Genomic DNA, 17,486 nt, shown 5'->3' on the forward strand with positions numbered 1-17,486 from the left:
ATGAGATTTTAACAGCTGCAAAGTGTTGAGCTAATGCTTCAGAGGATATTCTGCTGTTTGGTGGATTCTTTCCCTCAGCATCACATGGAAAAAAGCTAAGTATCTGCTCTTGGTCTCCTTGGCCCCAGGGATAGACTTGAAGATATACAGAAGGAATTACCATGTTCTTGGAGAAAGAATATCACCAGGAATCATTTCTGTGTAAGAAGTTTTGACTACCCAGAGACTCATAAACCAATGAAAATAGCAAAGCCATTGGAGTTGAATGTTTCAGACCATGTAATTATAATTTAAGTTTAAATTAAATGGATGAATGAACAACAGTTAGCCTGTATCTCAAAGTTTATGTGATAAATACATAATGCTCAAATGAGCAGTTAACAAACACCAAAAAACTCCCAAAAAATGGAGGGCTGGATATGAGAAAAGCCTCGGATTTCAGTTAATCACTGAAGTGATATTTTTTAATACAAAAAATATAGGTATTCCTGGACAGAAGAAAACAAAGAGAAATGTGTGTACTAAGATGAAATGAGAGCATGCTGTTAAAATTGGCCATTTTAATTGGCCATTGGGGAAGGAGCACCTTCCCCACTTCTGTTATCAGCAGTGGTCGTGGCCAGTGTAACTACAGTGAGGACACAAGTCCTCACAAAATTCAAACAGCATTCCAAGTAGGAGGACCCAATATAGAATTATTATAAAGCGGACAAATCAAACTGCAAGTTTGCAGCCTTAACCATTCTAGATCTTGACAAATTAATCTCTCTTAAAAATATCAAATGGAGGGGCTACAGAAAAGGAGAAAAACTGAATGTGGCAACTACAATCCTATTGGCCTGACATAAATAGACTATTAGAACAACTTTCAAAAATAAAGACAGAAAGGAAGACAAAACACTTGCTGAATACTTCAGTATCTTTCCAATAACAGATTTTTTTGAGGAACAGAAGAAAGCAGATCTGTATTTAATAAAGCAACCAACAGAAATCACATTTCTTTACCTACGACTTAGTACAGACAGCACAGCTTTTAGTTAAATAACTATATTTTATAAAACTGGGTAAAAAGGAATCAAAACAAGCTGTCTTGAAAAAGGAAATTAACAAATGTGTTGGTTGTACTGATAACTAGCTTGTTAAATCTATTAATTAACAAGAAAAAAAACAGAACATAAGCAACTGAATAACATTCACTAATTCCTGAAACTAGAAAGCACTATCAGTATAGGAGATTAAGAGGTTCTTTATACAGAAGAACAAGAAGACTGAAGTAATAAATACAGAATGGCAAAATATTAAATTAAATGCCAACAAAATAATATCTCTCGTGACCTGGAAATTTATTTATTGGAAACTGAAGAAAATAACCCTAAACATGGATGACTATAAGTTAAAGTGATCCAGCCTAAAAAAAAAGGATAAATGCACACTGATTTAGGTGAGATGGTAGCACTTAAGTACTAACATTCCTCTGCAAATAACTTGTCCACTTGGAAAACACTAAATATAGATGATGGAGCAGAGAGGCCCAATGGTCTGGCTAGAGCCAGATGAAAACACCTGCCTGACCATGCATTTCAGAAGGCACTGCAGTTCTGATATGTTTCCCAGAAATGTGGGGTAGGCAAGGGGAGGTGTAGTCACTGGGAGCCTCTGGGGATGGTGGGTACTGAGATTTGCACCTGATAATCCCTACCAATGTTTCTAATTTTCATCCATACTTTCTAGGAAAAATTACCATGATTAGTGCATGCTCGTAGGCCTAAAACATTATTTCCATTAGAAGCAATTAGCAAGAATGTTGGCATAGCATAAAATCAAAGTCTCAAAAAGTGCACTATAAATGGCCTCCAGTAAGATGTAATAGCCACGGAAAACATTTGTGCTTCCTGGCGATTTCTGAACAGGGCATTTCAACAACTAAGTTTTAGAAACTGAGGGATAACTTGTGTCCCACAACCAAAGGGTTCTGGAAATGTAACACATGATCTAGTCTAATTCCCAATTATTGGCTAGGGTCCTCTCCTCAGACAAACATTTCTGAAAATTAAAAGCAGTTAGCCTTTCAAAAAGGCTGTTTCAGCTGTCAGGTCTTTCCCCCATCCTCAGATGCAGGCACAAGTGGATATTAAAATAAAATAAAACCAACCAAAATTTTGATTAGTTTTGAGAAAATGTAAACATTACTTCTTTAATTGAATATTACAAACCTAAGAGACCTAGGGTTTGTTTTTTATCAATGGAAAGAGAACACAAAAGCAGTCTGGTATCATAGCAAAATCATTATAAAACTGTGTCCCTGCCAAAATTATTGCTAAAGACACCAACTTCAAAGACAGCTAAAAAAAGAAAAGAAACAAATTCCAGGATATGGAATTTTGCTTTCATAGTAACAAAAGGGAGCAAACAAACAAACAAGGTCCAAATACATAAGAGGTTACCATTCTTCTTTCTTTTGGAAACCAGAATGAAATGCTCTCTCTTAGATCTTTTAAAAATTATACAAATCTAAAACTAAAGGAAAAAGAATTTTCTACTTGTGACTTCATTTTCAAATTAATCTTCTGGGGAAAATAATTATTCTACTATTACTAGTGACAGCAACATATTGTTTTGAAATGTGTTACATTAAGAAGGGGTTCTGGGCTCTGGGAAAGCAGGCCATATTTAGTTTGTTTAGGATTAGTTTGTTTCCTCCCCTTGCTCCTACAGGGCATGCACATAGCCCTCTTTTCCCCCCAGAAACCCACAGACACACATTAAATTAACTGGGATTTTCAAAATGCAGAGAACCTGAAAATCCCCCCAAAGAACAAGCTGTGGCTGATTTTATTGCAGCATGTGTTCTGAGCTCCCTGTATGTTTGAACAACAGAAGTTTTTTGAAAACATGCTGCCAGTTCTCCCCACTGTCTCTCAACTTGTCCAGCCACCAACTAAGTGATGTTGTTGTGTAGTATTACTATACACCTACACAAGCACAAGGCAGAGGCAGGAAACAGCAGTTTTTTTATATTTTAAAACCCATCATTACCAAATATTGTGATCTGATTCAATAGACAGTGTTCAGTTTGAGAAATGTTTGCCCCACCCTACTTTTGCACCATGAGCTGGAGGCTAGATCCTGATGGGGCTCCAAACACCAGTAGACCCTTGGTAATACTGGTATTGAACAGCTACCCCAAAGCCTCACTAGAATAACCACAAGTGTAAGCAGAGCATGGTCCAAAACATCCAAAGAGTTTTCAGTGATTTAATTTCTCAGAATGCCATAAATCAGGTTCTGTTGCATGTCTTCATTAGCAGCAGTAGCAGTACAGTACACAAAACATGTTTTGAGTGTTTTGTCTACTGTACTGAGCAAGTGCTGAGTTTGTGCTTTAAGGTTACTACTTTCCTTCCCCTGAATGTAACTGCAAATTCTAAAGTTTAAACTCTGAGTTGATACATGTATGTAGATGAATGCATTTTCTAGTAGTACACCAAAAACCCTACCTATACAACACATATTTACAGTCCCATGGATGGCTTAAATATTAACAGAGGGATAATCCCTCTCTCCAAGAGATTATTCTCCTCCATTTGGGAACATCTTAAGACAATCTTTTCAGAAGAGAAGAACAGACATGCTTTATTGAGTCCATGTCCATGTAAACACACATTAATCCTACAAAATGTCAATTAAGTATCATAGTGATCAAAGTACCAAACTGAAATGTATCTATAAAATCACCTAATTAATAAAAATGCAATAGCCTATCCAATGATTAATGAAATAACCTTAAGTAAAAATAATTAGGTGTCTATGTATCTATGCAGAGTGTTTAATATGTGACCTTACAGGTGTAAAGAAGCAGAGATGAAGATATCAATGTATCTGTGACAGCCTATGAGAAAACAGTTTCATGCAAATGATAGTTTAATATTAATGCCACAATACAGAAGGACACATGGAAGAAAAGGCTTGAGTAAATCATTATTCTGGTATGTCTGGACATGAGCTCAAAATTCAAAGGAGGAAAAACTGAATGTGTAGAATAAAATTCTATTCATTGGAGTTTTATGAAACTGAAAACAAAAGGTCATGTAGAAGGTAATGCACCAGAAGCAGAGTGCACTCATCTCCAGCAGTTTCTTTGATTGGTAAGATACATCCAGTTCCTTGGACACTGCATTAAACCATATGTGTTTGTTTATAACTGTTAAAAAATAGCATACACAAGTTGTTTGTCTCACATATGTTTAGCCAGACATTAGCTAAAAACTGCCCTTCCTGTTGCCCCTTTCCCAGTACCAGATGTAGGCACAAGTCAGTGGAAGTGGAGCAGACATAGGCATGACAACCTAATTCCCTGCATGAAGGAAGTAGCTGGGGACAAGGAGGGGGAAGGGGAGACATAAACACTTTACACAAGGTCAATGCACGAGATTGAGACATCTGTCAGGGCTGGGAGTTAGTACATTTGCTTTTATTACAGCAAATAATGTTAGTACTCCAATAGTTTATGCTGAAAGCAGTGCAGCCTGTGAGCACAACTAAATAGGCACAACTATCCTGATTTTTATTTTAAGTCATATCCCACAGGAAATGGAACTAGTAAAATCTGGCATAAATGTAATGCTTGTTTTCATTTAGTACAGAGAAAGGAAAAGAGAGAACCTAGAGCTGCCTCTCTAACGTACTTTCAGTTATAGAATGAAAACCTACTCCTAAACAAAACACTTCAAAGTATTTCAAAGTCCATAGATTTGACCCATCTAGAGTAAGCCAAGTTACCAATGGGAAGCTTGTGGAAGTGAGGAAATAGGCACAAAAAAGGACTGCAACATAAGCAACATAAAACAATGTTCTGCTAACTCTCCCTGTCAGATGCTATAATGAAGGTTGGGTTGTACCGTCAAGTTCACCCACTTAAAGAAAGCCCAGTTAAAACTATTTCATTTAAATGGGATTAACTGAGGAATATGATTTGACTCCATACACAACACAACCAGTAATCCACCTACTTTGGTACATATTTCCTGTCTCTACCCTGGAAACACTTAACAAGTAGTTATTCAGAAGAGTCAGCAGAGATTTTATATCCGAGCATTTCCAGCCAGCACTCAGGTCCTTACAAACATCCCATCTGCATTAGAGTGCACTAGGAGTTACTGTAAATCCTTACAGTTACAACATTTGGTCAAGCATGTGTTAGAAAGGATACAGATATTTAGAAAGGATACAGATATTTAGAAAGGATACAGATATTTAATCACCTGCAATATAAATAATACTATAACTTGTGTATATAATTTTATATTATATATAAATAAATATATATTATTTATATATAAAATTATATACACAAGTTTATATAGGAGAGTAGTTCAGAACAAAGAGGTGAGAAGTAGTTGCACATCTTCTGTTGCAATGCTAAATACACCACCACTCTTCAGGCATGACAGAAATCCCTTGCAATTCAATATTCTGAGAAGAATTATTTCATCTAAGTGCCAATGAAATTAATGATTTTGTACAGCTTCTTATATACATGTCTCAAAGAGCTTAGAACTGATTGAATGAACTGTGATTTATGAGCATCATTTTAAAAATCTATTACTCCTCCTGAAAGAAGTGCCTTTTTACACAGATTAGTATGCTTTTCTCATAGACTGAGAGCAAGGGCACTATCTTCTATTAATTCTATAACATGTGAACTTTTTTCTGCTACATTTCCTTTGTAAACAAGGCTTAATTTTATATTTTCACCAGTGGCACATTTCAGCATTTGGTGTTAAAGAGTGGCTGCTGGCCAAATGCTCTTTTTTTTTCAGCGAACAAGAATGGAAATGAATGGAGAGGTGATACAGCAGATGTGTGAAATTATAAGGATTTGGACCAACATTCTCTTTGTCTCTAGGCTGAGAGCAGAAGTTGCTTTCTCCTGGAGTAGGCAGCCGATTGACACGCCCAGCACCACAACATATTAGGGCCAGTGATACTTGGGAAATGCTGAGGTGAAGGCTAGGTAATTTTTACAGGAAAAAAAATCCATTCAGGGTTACAAATGCGCAGAAACTACCTTGTCTGGGGTATCCTCCAGCTAAAAATGGTCAAACACCATGAATCCATAAGGGAAAATGTCACATTTGCCCTGCTCTTGCACTCTTCCAGGGTGTATGCTTTTAGCTTCTATGAGAAGAAGGATGTGGGGCTAGATGGGATACTGGTCTGATACAAAACATATACTGACTCCTGCATATAACACCTGTCCCAAAAGAGCTGTGTGATATTTTTCCCTCAGGAGTTTTGTTAGCTGATATCTCTGTTTCCATGCTGTTCACACCTGCAGCAGGATTTGAACAATCAGTTCCACAGAGAGCCTCATTCCTCACTACAGAAGTGTTCACAATAGTTTGACACTCAATGCAGAGTACAGATTGCTCAGACAAATTTAAAAGAAAAATGCAGACTCTGGAAATCATTGATTTTTTTTTTTTTTCAGCATGCAACTAGAAGTTTGTTATCAAGAATGAACTGAGCCATGAAATAAAATTAAAAGGCTCATCCAGCTGTGTGTCAATCTGCTTGCATAGTAAGGTGGAATTTAAGGGATTCCAAACTCATCTGTTGCCCAATGCTTTAAAGCCTTCCAGGATGGACTAAGCATTCTGCTGACCCAGCAATTCAAAAAAATCTGTAAGGATGATAAAATCCATTAATATTTGATAAATTGACAGAACCAACCATATCCATGCACTTACAGCTTATTAATAATTTGCTTTAGTGTACTATAAGACAGTTGCTGATGCCAATTCTTTGTATAAAAGTGGACACCAGCAAAACCCATCCATTTCTGAATTGGGATGACTTCAATTCAATCTAAAAAAAGTATTTCATGACCATTACTCCAGAAGGTCAGTGCCTATAAATGAACTCTTGTTGGACACTTAACAAAAATGTTATTCATTATGCTACATAAAAATCTAAAAACTGAGCAGCCAAAGGTATTCAAGAACTCTATATTTGTCACTGGTGCTCTGAGCAGACTATTAGCTAATATTGTAATACACAGCTTTCTGCAATAGAAAGTTTATGATTAAGACTTTTTAATATCATTACTCCTCTTCCATAGTTAGGGACACATCTAATTTCTCCAACAAGAATAACTTTATCACATATGCTTGTTTTCCTATCACAGCTGTAGACTGAAGTATGCAGAAAATTTTGCACTTATCCACACATAAGTTTTCAAAACTTCCCTCTTTCCAGACCCAGTTTCCTAACATCAATTAAAAGATTTTCCTGAGAACTGGGAAAAATAGGTAATTTACTGCAATAACTTTTTAAATGTTTTTATTCTTAATCTTTAGCATAATTTTTAATTCTCAAAAGCCAAATCTTTCCATGTCAATATGTTTTGGATGTTTCAATATTTCATATGTTCTCAAAATCATGGATTAAGGTAGCAAACAGCTGTAGATTTATTACACAGATGGGGGGCAATTGCCTTTGGAGATCTGGTATTTTGTGACTCAAATATAAAACAAATGTTTATGGTTTTTTGGTGTTAGACACTGAAAATGTAACACTTGCCACATTTAAGAGTAACCACAAACTAAGAGAAGCAAAGTGAAAGGCTTACAGTTCCAATTTCCCAGGATCAGAGCTTCTTATATCTACAAAGCACCCATTTGGTTCCAGATAAGGATTGCATCAAGGAACAGAGTCTCATTCTTACAAACGTTTTAATTATTAAATGGAACTGGTTTGCAATTTTTAAAATGCTAAAAGGCCACCATAACAGAATTCTTAGCCAAAAGTGTCTGGGCAGTTCCGATTCACCTGAAGTTACCTAATGATTAAAATTATATATTTTGGGGGTTGATTTTTTTTTTCTTCCCTCCTGCAATCCACTCAGCATGGCCATCTACTACTGCTGCACAGATTCAAAGAAACATCTATTTATCTTTGAGTCCAGACCACCCGCACTTCCTAAAGCTACATATTAATAAATCACAAAAAGCTGTGCATAGGCACAAAAACCGATTTTATATCCACAAAGCTATGATAATAAACTGAGAATCTACTGAACAGCTTCTGGAGTGTGAAGGGATACTTGTTGTGAATTTAGAAAGAAGTAATTGCTACAAAATTACACATCTAACAGATAAATGATGACATGTTAACTGCTTTCAGACTCAGTATAAGAATAGAAATTGGATGAACAAATAAATAGTTTTGTATTGTAGTTACAGATTAGATGACAAATTTCTTTGCTGTTACTGTAGTTTGGTCTGGGGTTTGGTCTCTGTTGTCAGCTGTATTAGTTTTAAAACACAGTAGCATTTCAAGACAACAAAAAAAAATCTGTCTTTTCTGCAGCTGACTTTAAATTGAATACAGTGAAAATAAGACCCGGAGAACTCAAGATGTAGAGGAATGCATGGCATGACAGCTTTAGCTTCTTTCTGGTTTACCTCTAACAGGGATGAATTGGATTTCATAACTCTTTAGAATTTACATGAACCTTCTTTGCTGGCTTGCTTGCTGCTTTTGGTAATTGCAGTGTGGCTTAAATGATCCAGAACCAAAACCATGAGGGAAAGGACTGTCCTTTAACTCCTTGTTTCAACATTCAGGGAAAGGAAGAAAAATGTGGTCTGCATCCAATGCTGGTGCTACCTGCTTAGTGTCTCAATGACAGATTACAGTCTCTAAATCTCCATTCCTCAGAGCAGGGATGTATCCTCCATTCCTTTTTGCCCTCTTAGTTTTCTTTTTAATTTTGCAGAAGGCAGAGAAAAAATAGAGAAGATGCATGTTAAAATGTCTTTTTAGAATTCTCTCTTTCTTCAAGTAGCTCTTGGAAAAGTGTATTTCAAGAAAGTACAAATAATAACTTTCAAATATACTAAGCACTTTAAAAAATCTTCAAACCACATGCATCCTTCTTACATATATTATACCTTTAAATAATATTTTCTAAAGTCTTGCTGATTTATTATTCCATAATTCCTGGCATACCTAGATTAGCTTTAAGACATTTAAGCAAAATCTTTCTTTGATGTCATTGTATTTACAAACCTCCCACAATCTCAGCATCAGAAAGTCTTATTTTTAAATAAAATGAAACAGCCTTCTTTAATGGACCAGAAAAGTACAAGTTGTCATAACACTGGAATGCATGTGAGTCTCTATCATTTGCCAGATAACATATGTTTTTTCTCTCCCTCTGCTCTTTCAGAGGGAGAGAAAAAACTCTAAAGCCAATAAACATGAATTTTCTAATACACCATAAAAGAAAATAAATTTACTAAAACGCTACTGACATGGGCTGTTTCTAATACATGACAATGCTCTCTTCAATATGCAATTACAGGTACATAACTTGTTAGACTTTTCATAAGAATGCATGTGCACTGTAAGAGAATGGCCATCACACATTTATACACTACAAGCTACAGCACACTGGCACTGGAAGCAAGTTTAACCTACAAGCCCCAAACATATACAGAAAGTACTGTGCTGTATAACACAAAACAAACAACTTCACTAAGTTCAAAATTTGAGTTGAACTGACAGCTGTCACCATCACCAAATCGTTAAGCTTTGCAGAAGCCAGTAAGGGAAATAGTCTTTTATGTAGGAGTCCCTGGAGGATAAGAATGGGGTCTACCCTACCCATCCAGGTAAAAAAACACCAGGCAAACTGGTGCCAACATGATGCTCTGATTTATCATAATTCAGATAAAGTTGTGGCTGCTCAGATAGAGAGAGAAAGAATATTGCCTTTCAATACTCGACTTCAGCTAGAAGACAGGAAATCCTGCAAATCTGGCAATACAATACTGTAATTCAGAGATATATTGTGCTAAAGAGAACCATAGCAATGAGTATTGAGAAGCATTACAACCACCAAAAAAGCTTGAAAATAAAATTTGCAATCAGAATTAAACCTCTGTTATCAAGGCAGGTCTATGTCAAAGCTTTATTTCTTAATTCATTCATAGGATAAGTGAATGGCTCTGAAGAGAGACACTTTGTCACACCCCCATACCCTAAGGCCACAGAAGTGCAATTATCAAGAGTTACATATCATCACATGCTAAATCTACCTAAAATTGTCAAACTCACACCAAAGAGTGCAGAAATAGGACATAATCACCACCATCACTCAACAGTCTATGGACATTTGTAATTACATTTGTCCTTCAGAAAATATACTAAGAAAGACAGGAGAGCGCCCAATGCATTCTCAGTCATTCCTCCATCTTATTCCATTTCTAGGCCATGCTGAAGATCTTCAGGAAAATAGATTCTTATTATGCTGAAAGATCATCATAATAACTGATTAAGGCCAGTGGCCACTCAAAGTTAACATGCAGTACCTCTACATGAAGAAACCAGGATGTTGATACATCTGCAAAAATCAAAGCACTACTAAAACATCTGCAGATATCACATCACACCAAGAGTGCTTCTGCTGCTCCCTTTTAGTTACTGCAAATTGCCTTGATCTACAATGTATTTCTGGTTGTGTTCCTTTTACCTTCCTGTGCCTTTTTTTTTTTTTTAGGCATGCCACCAGTAATGCTTACATTTTAATAAAGGTGTGTCTATAACAACTGGTAATAAACCAGAAGTTCAGTATCAAAAAATAGGCCAAAGTTAAACAAATGCTGTCAGTGACTTCAAAATTCTGCTTACATCTTTCACTGCATACATCTGCTCTACTTATAAAGTCTGATAACCCTCTACTTTCCCACTGATTTTCCCTTTTCTTCATTTAAATTTCTCCCATTTGTCTGCTCAGATATTTGATCTCCACCTGTGTTATCCACCCTGAAGATACAATCATAATGACAATACATTTATTTTTTATATTAATTAATGCAAAAAAATTCCATTTATTTTTCAGGATTCAGATTCTCCTTTACTGGTCAATCTGCACTGGAAGGTAGAGTCTTTTGTCCACAAGGAAAAGCCCAGACATATGCCGGGAACAAAGCAGTATTTCCAGAAGTGGTTGAAAAACATGTATTTTAAGTACATGGTTAATTCTTCTAATTGAATTCCTACAGACTAGGAGGAACCACTAATACAGACTTACAGGCAAGTTGATCCATTTCACAAGACTAGCCCCTATTATGGGCCACATCCGTGGAGAGCAGGGGGGAAATGGAGATAACTTGAATGATCACAGTAGGAGTTCAAGATTTCCCAGAAGGAAAGAAATCCCCCATTATCCACATGCAGTAAGGAACATATGGGAACAAGTTGTGCACTTATTTAGTGGCTGGGCAGAGGCACAGCAAAGCACTAAGGTGGAAGGCTCTAGACAAACAGTGTACGAGGTAATGGTTTGTCACCAGCTGGTCCCCAAGCAAAGGTTACTGATAAACATGACTGCTTCAGTAATGCCCTACTGCAAGAGACCCTCTGCTCGCAGAGGGAAAAGACTGGAGGGTTTAGAAGACTTCCAGGTATCATGACTGTGACTCAAATACAAAACAAACCTTTTTCACCACTTCCCAGGAAGTAGAGCAGAGGAAGATGTGACATGAGTAGTCTCCTCCAATATCCTGGTTTGTTTCCTATTGTCCAGGAGCAGCAATAACAGTAACATTGTTACCTCCTTCTCATGCTAGCTCTGAAGTTCATGAGGCCACCTGGAGCTGAGTCATACTACAGACCCTGAAAACCAGCTTGGCCAAACCAAAACCCATTTTCTACATTCTCATCACTCACTGCAACTCCTGTATAAACACAGCTGCCTGCTTCATGATAGCCCTTCCTGCTCACAATCTTTGAATACAAGGTTTCTTTCCTGGGGGAAAAGATACAAGGATAAATTTAAAAGGCGGACATGTTAAAGTTTAAGCCTGCCACACAGTGTTGTACGAAACTGGGACATCAGCTGCCTGCTTCATGATAGCCCTTCCTGCTCACAATCTTTGAATACAAGGTTTCCTTTCCTGGGGGAAAAGATACAAGGATAATTTTAAAAGGTGGACATGTTAAAGTTTAAGCCTGCTACACAGTGTTGTACGAAACTGGGACATCGCTGCAATGTTCCTGGATTAAGCTGCAGGTAGAACCAGCTTCCTCTCCTGACAGGCCACTTGCTATTCCTCTTGTGCATGTCTCTCATGCCTCCTTCTCCTTCATGTTTGGCTTTATTATCCCTGGTTCAATCATCACCAAGACATGACTATTTCTTTCTACTCTCTAAACAGGATTATGGCAGCATGGTGACACTTCCAAAATTCAGTGCACCGCGGGCGATATCCATGCCCACAACATCACAGCGCACAACACATGTGGCCCTAGAAAATCTGCGCTATTAATGCACCAAAACATTCAATTAAAAAAAAAAAACAAAACAGTAAAACCACGATGACAGGTTATGCGCTTTGAAACGCTCAGGAGCCCTTCGGGAGGCTTCTCCCCGCTTCAATCAAAGGCAAGCAGTCTCCATCCGGCAGCCCCGCCGCGGTGTCCGGCCCCGCTGCCTTTCAGCACCACGGACGCTGCCGCACCGCCCTCGCCCCGCCCGGGACACGGACAACTCCCAAAATTACCTTACTGCTCTTCTTCTGGGCTTTCCCGGGGCCACCGGTGCACGATGCTCCGGGCTTTTTGGGGGGTTTGTTTTGTTTTCTTTTTCCCCGTGGTGTTGACGGAAAAAGAAAGGGCAGTAATGGATCGGGATACTAAATGAAAAGCTACACGAGCTCAACCTTCCCAAGGTTTTATCAATTAAATTGTATTAGGGCTGTAAAAGTGGTGTACTTTTTGAGCTCAGAGAACAATTGGAAAGAAAAAAAAAGACAGAGAGAAGGAAGTGCTTTTTATTCCAATCAGCTATTGTCAGACCCAAAATATCACCAATTGCTCCTGATTTGAAAAGAAATAAAATAATTCAGTAGGCCACCTGAAGGCAAAGACAGATTGATTTTTTTATCAAAAGTACTGAGGAAACACACTGCAGTTCTCCCTAGGTCTCCTCTTTAAGGAATGTTTTTTCCCAAATTCATGTAAGTTCTGCACAAACTCAGAAGCATTCACAGGCCTAACTGCTGTGAATTTTCTTCTGATGGAAAAGGCTTTGTTCAGTTCAAAGGTATACATTCTGCAATGATTTTCTAAGCTAAAAGCAAAAGGGCTCTCTGTCAACTTCTGGCCCTCCAAAGCCTCCATTCAACCTCACCTGCAAAGAATAAAAAGGCATTTTTATGGACAAGTAGAACATTTTTCTCTATTAGGACTAATCAGTTTCTGCAAAGGCAGGGTGAGCTGATTCACATCATTAGCAGAAAGCTCGGGCACCATCACAAGGACCCTGAAGTGCACTTTAATTGTGTGTTACACTGTCTGCCCTTCTCTCTGGCTCAGTTTGGGCCATGCTGCCCCCGGGGACAGCTCTCTGAAGACCACCTCAAGCCCTCAAAGTATTACAGCTGGTTTAATTCCTTCTGAGGTTTAACCAGAGCTGATACTTGACTCCCTCTGAAGACCTGAGCTCCTGTGCTCGTTACCCACGCTACAAGTGTTACGGGACAAGGAACGCATCGCTCGGGGCGCTTGTGCGGATGGCGGTACGAGGGCCGCCCTGCTTGACTGCGCTGCACCTGCCGCGCTCCCTGCTGCCCGGCCGTGCCATGGAGCGCAGGCGTTCCAGGGCAGCGGCCGCGGAGGCCGGGCCGTGCGGGGCCGAGCGGGGCCGTGCTATGAGGGGCCGTGAGGGGCTCACCTGGAGGAGGCGGCGGCCGCGCGCGGCGTGCTCGGGCATGCGCGCGCGGTACACGGCGCGCTCGAAGCGCGGCTCGTTGTCGTTGGCGTCCTCCACGCGCACGCTGAGGCGGCACGCGGCGGCGCGCGGCGGGACGCCGCCGTCCCGCGCCACCACGCGCAGCTCCAGCGCCGCCTGCCGCTCCCGGTCCAGGCGCGCGCGGGTGCTGACGGCGCCGCTCCGCGCGTCGATGCGCAGCAGCGCCAGGGCGGCCGCGTCGCCCTCCAGCGCGTACCGCACCTCGGCGTTGGGCGAGCCCGGCTCGTCGGCGTCGGAGGCGCTGAGGCGGAGCACGGCGGTGCCGGGGGAGGCGGCCTCCGAGACGGCGGCGCGGTAGTGGGGCTGCGGGAACGCGGGCGTCTCGTCGTTGAGGTCGGCGACGCGCAGCAGCAGCGGCTCCTCGGCGGAGAGCGGCGGCGTGCCGCCGTCCGTGGCCACCAGCCGCAGCTCGTACAGGTCGCGGCTCTCGCGGTCCAGCGGCCCCGCCACGCAGAGGAAGAAGACGCCGGCCCCGGCCTCCCGCAAGGCGAAGGCGCCGTCGCCGCCCAGCAGGACCAGCGAGATGCTGCCCCCGTCGCCCTCCGCGTCGCCGCCGCCGTCGTCGGCGTCCGAGACGGAGACTCGGGCCACGTAGTCGCCGGGCCGCGCCCCTTCGGAGACCCGCGGGCCGCCGGTCTCGGTGAGGTAGAGCAGACGGATGGAGGGCCGGTTGTCGTTCACGTCCAGCACGGCCACGGAGACGAGGACGCTGGAGACCTCGGGCTGGGCGCCGCCGTCCCGCGCCTCCACGACCAGGCGGTGCAGGGCCCGCGCCTCGCGGTCCAGCGGACGGCGGAGACGCAGGACACCGCTGCGCTCCTCCACCGCGAAGTAGCCGTCGGGGTCGCTCTGCCGGCGATTGATGGCGTACCGCACCTCGCCGTTGGCGCCCAGGTCGGGGTCGGTGGCCCGCAGGCGGCAGACGGCGGTGCCCGGCGGCGCGTCCTCCCGCAGCCGCGCCCGGTACTCGCCGCGGCTGAATGCGGGCGCGTTGTCGTTCTCGTCCAGCACCCGCACCGACACCCGCAGGCGGCCGCGTCGCCGCGGGCTGCCGCCGTCCCACGCCTCCACCACCAGCCGGTGCACGTCCGCCCGTTCGCGGTCCAGCCGCCGCAGCAGCACCAGCTCCAGCGGCTCCGGCCGCACATAGCGCAGCTGGAAGAGCGGCGGCTCCCCCGCCGCGCCGCCCTCCTCCAGCAGCGCGTAGCCCTGCGTGCCGAAGCCGCCGCCATCGGGGTCACGGGCAGCCGGCAGGCGGAAAGCGGTGCCGGGCGGGCTGAGCTCGGAGATGTTGAGCTGCAGACTGTCCTTCGGGAAGCGAGGCGGGTGGTCGTTCACGTCGGTGACAGCGATCTCCACCTGCACCACCTCGCCGCGCAGCGTGGCCGCCGCGAAGCTGTAGCGCGCCCGCCGCTCCCGGTCCAGCCGCCGCGCCGTGCGGATGATGCCCGTCTCCGGCTGGACGTGGAAATCCGCCAGCACCGCCGACTCGCCGCTCCCCTCCGACAGCAGGAAGCCTCCGGGAGGGTCCGCGCCCGGTGGCAGCCCCGCGCGGATGTCGCCCACCAGCGTCTCGGCCGGCAGCCCCTCGTCCACTGCCAGGCTGAGGTTATACACCGGCGCCGCTCCGCCGCCCGCCGCGCACAGCCACAGCAGCAGCAGCGGCAGCGCCCGTCCCGTCGGGGGAGCGCCGCCCTGCCCGGCCCGGCACCTGCCGGCCCGCAGCCGCAGCTCCATGCCCGGCCGCTAAGCCGGCATCGCGGGCAGCCCGCGCCCTGCCGCTCGCCACCGCCACGCAGGTGCCTCCGCCTCGCCGCCGCGGGAGCAACTCCGAACGCCGCCGCCGGTGATGGGAAGGACGAGCGTGTGCGAGGAGGCGGGAGAGCGGCTCCCGCCGCCGCAGCCCCCGCCCCGCCGCGCCCCCGCAGCCCGGGGGCCACCGCCCGCCCAGCGCCCGGGGGCGGCCGCGGCCCCCACGCACGGACGTGTCGGGATGGGTCGGGATGGTGCGGCGCTGCTCCGGTGCCGCCCAGGATCCGGAGAGGTCTTCGCCGAAATTGATTACTCGGGGAATCAGCTGGCTTCCTGCTGATGGGGCAAAGCGTGACTAGCGAACGGGCTGCCTCTAGATGCAGAGGCATGGCTCGTGAAGGAGAAGAATTTAAATGAAACAGAAATCTGCGAGGATAAACGAGTAGCACAATTCAGCAAGGATTTGTTTCACCTTAATATTCTGGTCCTCATTTTCCATTAAATGGCTTGCTTGTTATCCTAGCATTAGGTCAGTAAATAGCAACTCAGCATGGCAGGAAAGCATTTACCAGAAGTAAGCTTTAAGCAGAAACTTCAATCAGTTTCAGCAAGACTGGAACTTTCCTTTACCACTATTCCTGACTCCCATATTTATCTCAGAATGGTCTAAGAAAGAATAAGGGTTTTTCAATGACACTGAGAATACACAGTGTCCATATAAATGCTAAGTACCAACCATCCATCTATCCACGAAAGCCAAATACAATACTTTGGTGGTTACTAGTCTCTTGCTGTTCCCACTGATCCTTTACAAATTTAACTTCATCTTTCAGGCAAGAATCTAACAGCTGCTCAGAGAAAAGTAAATTCATCCTAGGACAGACAAGTAAAATCAGGGCAAAGACAGTAAATAGCGGGAGGAGTTACTATAGCTTAGTCTTCTCCTATGAAGGGGCACTTGAGAGGGCAGCTGTTTTACTATTTGCCTCTTTCCCAAGTCATGGAAGATCTACCCAAGTACACTGCCAGAGCACTCTAAGGAGGGAGCAAACTCACTGCAAGTGAGGAGACGGTGAAGAGGATTTTTTTCCCAACATTTTTGAGAGCCTACACAACTCCACATATCCGGACTAAGAGAGAGAACTAGGTTCTAAAGTAAGTTTAGAAGTCCTACTGTATGGGTGTAGTTGCATGGACAGGAGGGGGAACACATGTGATCACATCCGCTGTATCTGATTTGCCTCTACACAGAGAAACCGGGCAGAGCAAAGCTTAGATCTTGTCAGATCTTCTTAGGCACATTCTGAGAAAGTCTCTGTATATTTATACACTGTGATAATTACAAGCATAGAAGCAAGAAGGAAATGCAGAGACCTTTGCCAGCTTCATTCATATTCATTGAGAAAGCACATGGATCTTCCCCAAGTCACAGATGTTCAATATGAAAATGCCTGAATTCCACTGAATCACAGCAAGTTTGGAAAAACAGCCATGTCCCTTACAGCCCATGCTGTCACTAAGAAAACATGTGAATCATGTTCAATCAGGCACATACACCAAAAAACTAAACAAAACCTGCTGTTGACATGGTCAGGCAGTGCCTAAAGAGCAAAATTCTGTCTTCAGATACATCATGCATAAAGATAGCAGGGGAAAAATAAGACTGACGTAGTTATCTGTGGTTCTGGCAATATTCAAGTATTTTGTGAAACTAGCACACTTTAACAGTTTTATATGAAATAAAGTTATATGAAAGCACTGCCCAACTACAGCATGTTTCCAGAAATACTGCATCTTTGGGACACTATAGATGTTTTGCCTACTGTGAGCATGAACTTTACCTCTTAAGTGTTCCTCTACCTTCTTTGTGTTTCTGCCTTCTCTTTCTTCCGTTCCTTTCTTAAACATTTTCCCT

General features: G+C 43.3%; 1 protein-coding gene across 1 annotated transcript; it reads right to left on the reverse strand.

Annotated features, from left to right (window-relative positions):
- Positions 1-13,540: 13,540 nt before the first annotated feature.
- On the reverse strand, positions 13,541-15,583 carry LOC120497874 (protocadherin-23-like). The gene has a single exon (XM_039699839.1). The coding sequence runs from the start codon at positions 15,554-15,556 to the stop codon at positions 13,541-13,543; it is 2,016 nt and encodes a 671-aa protein (XP_039555773.1). The 5' UTR covers positions 15,557-15,583.
- Between the last annotated feature and the right edge of the window lie 1,903 nt (positions 15,584-17,486).

Source organism: Passer montanus, unplaced genomic scaffold (assembly GCF_014805655.1).
Source record: "Passer montanus isolate IOZ18808 unplaced genomic scaffold, ASM1480565v1 scaffold14, whole genome shotgun sequence".
Lineage (NCBI taxonomy): Eukaryota > Metazoa > Chordata > Aves > Passeriformes > Passeridae > Passer > Passer montanus.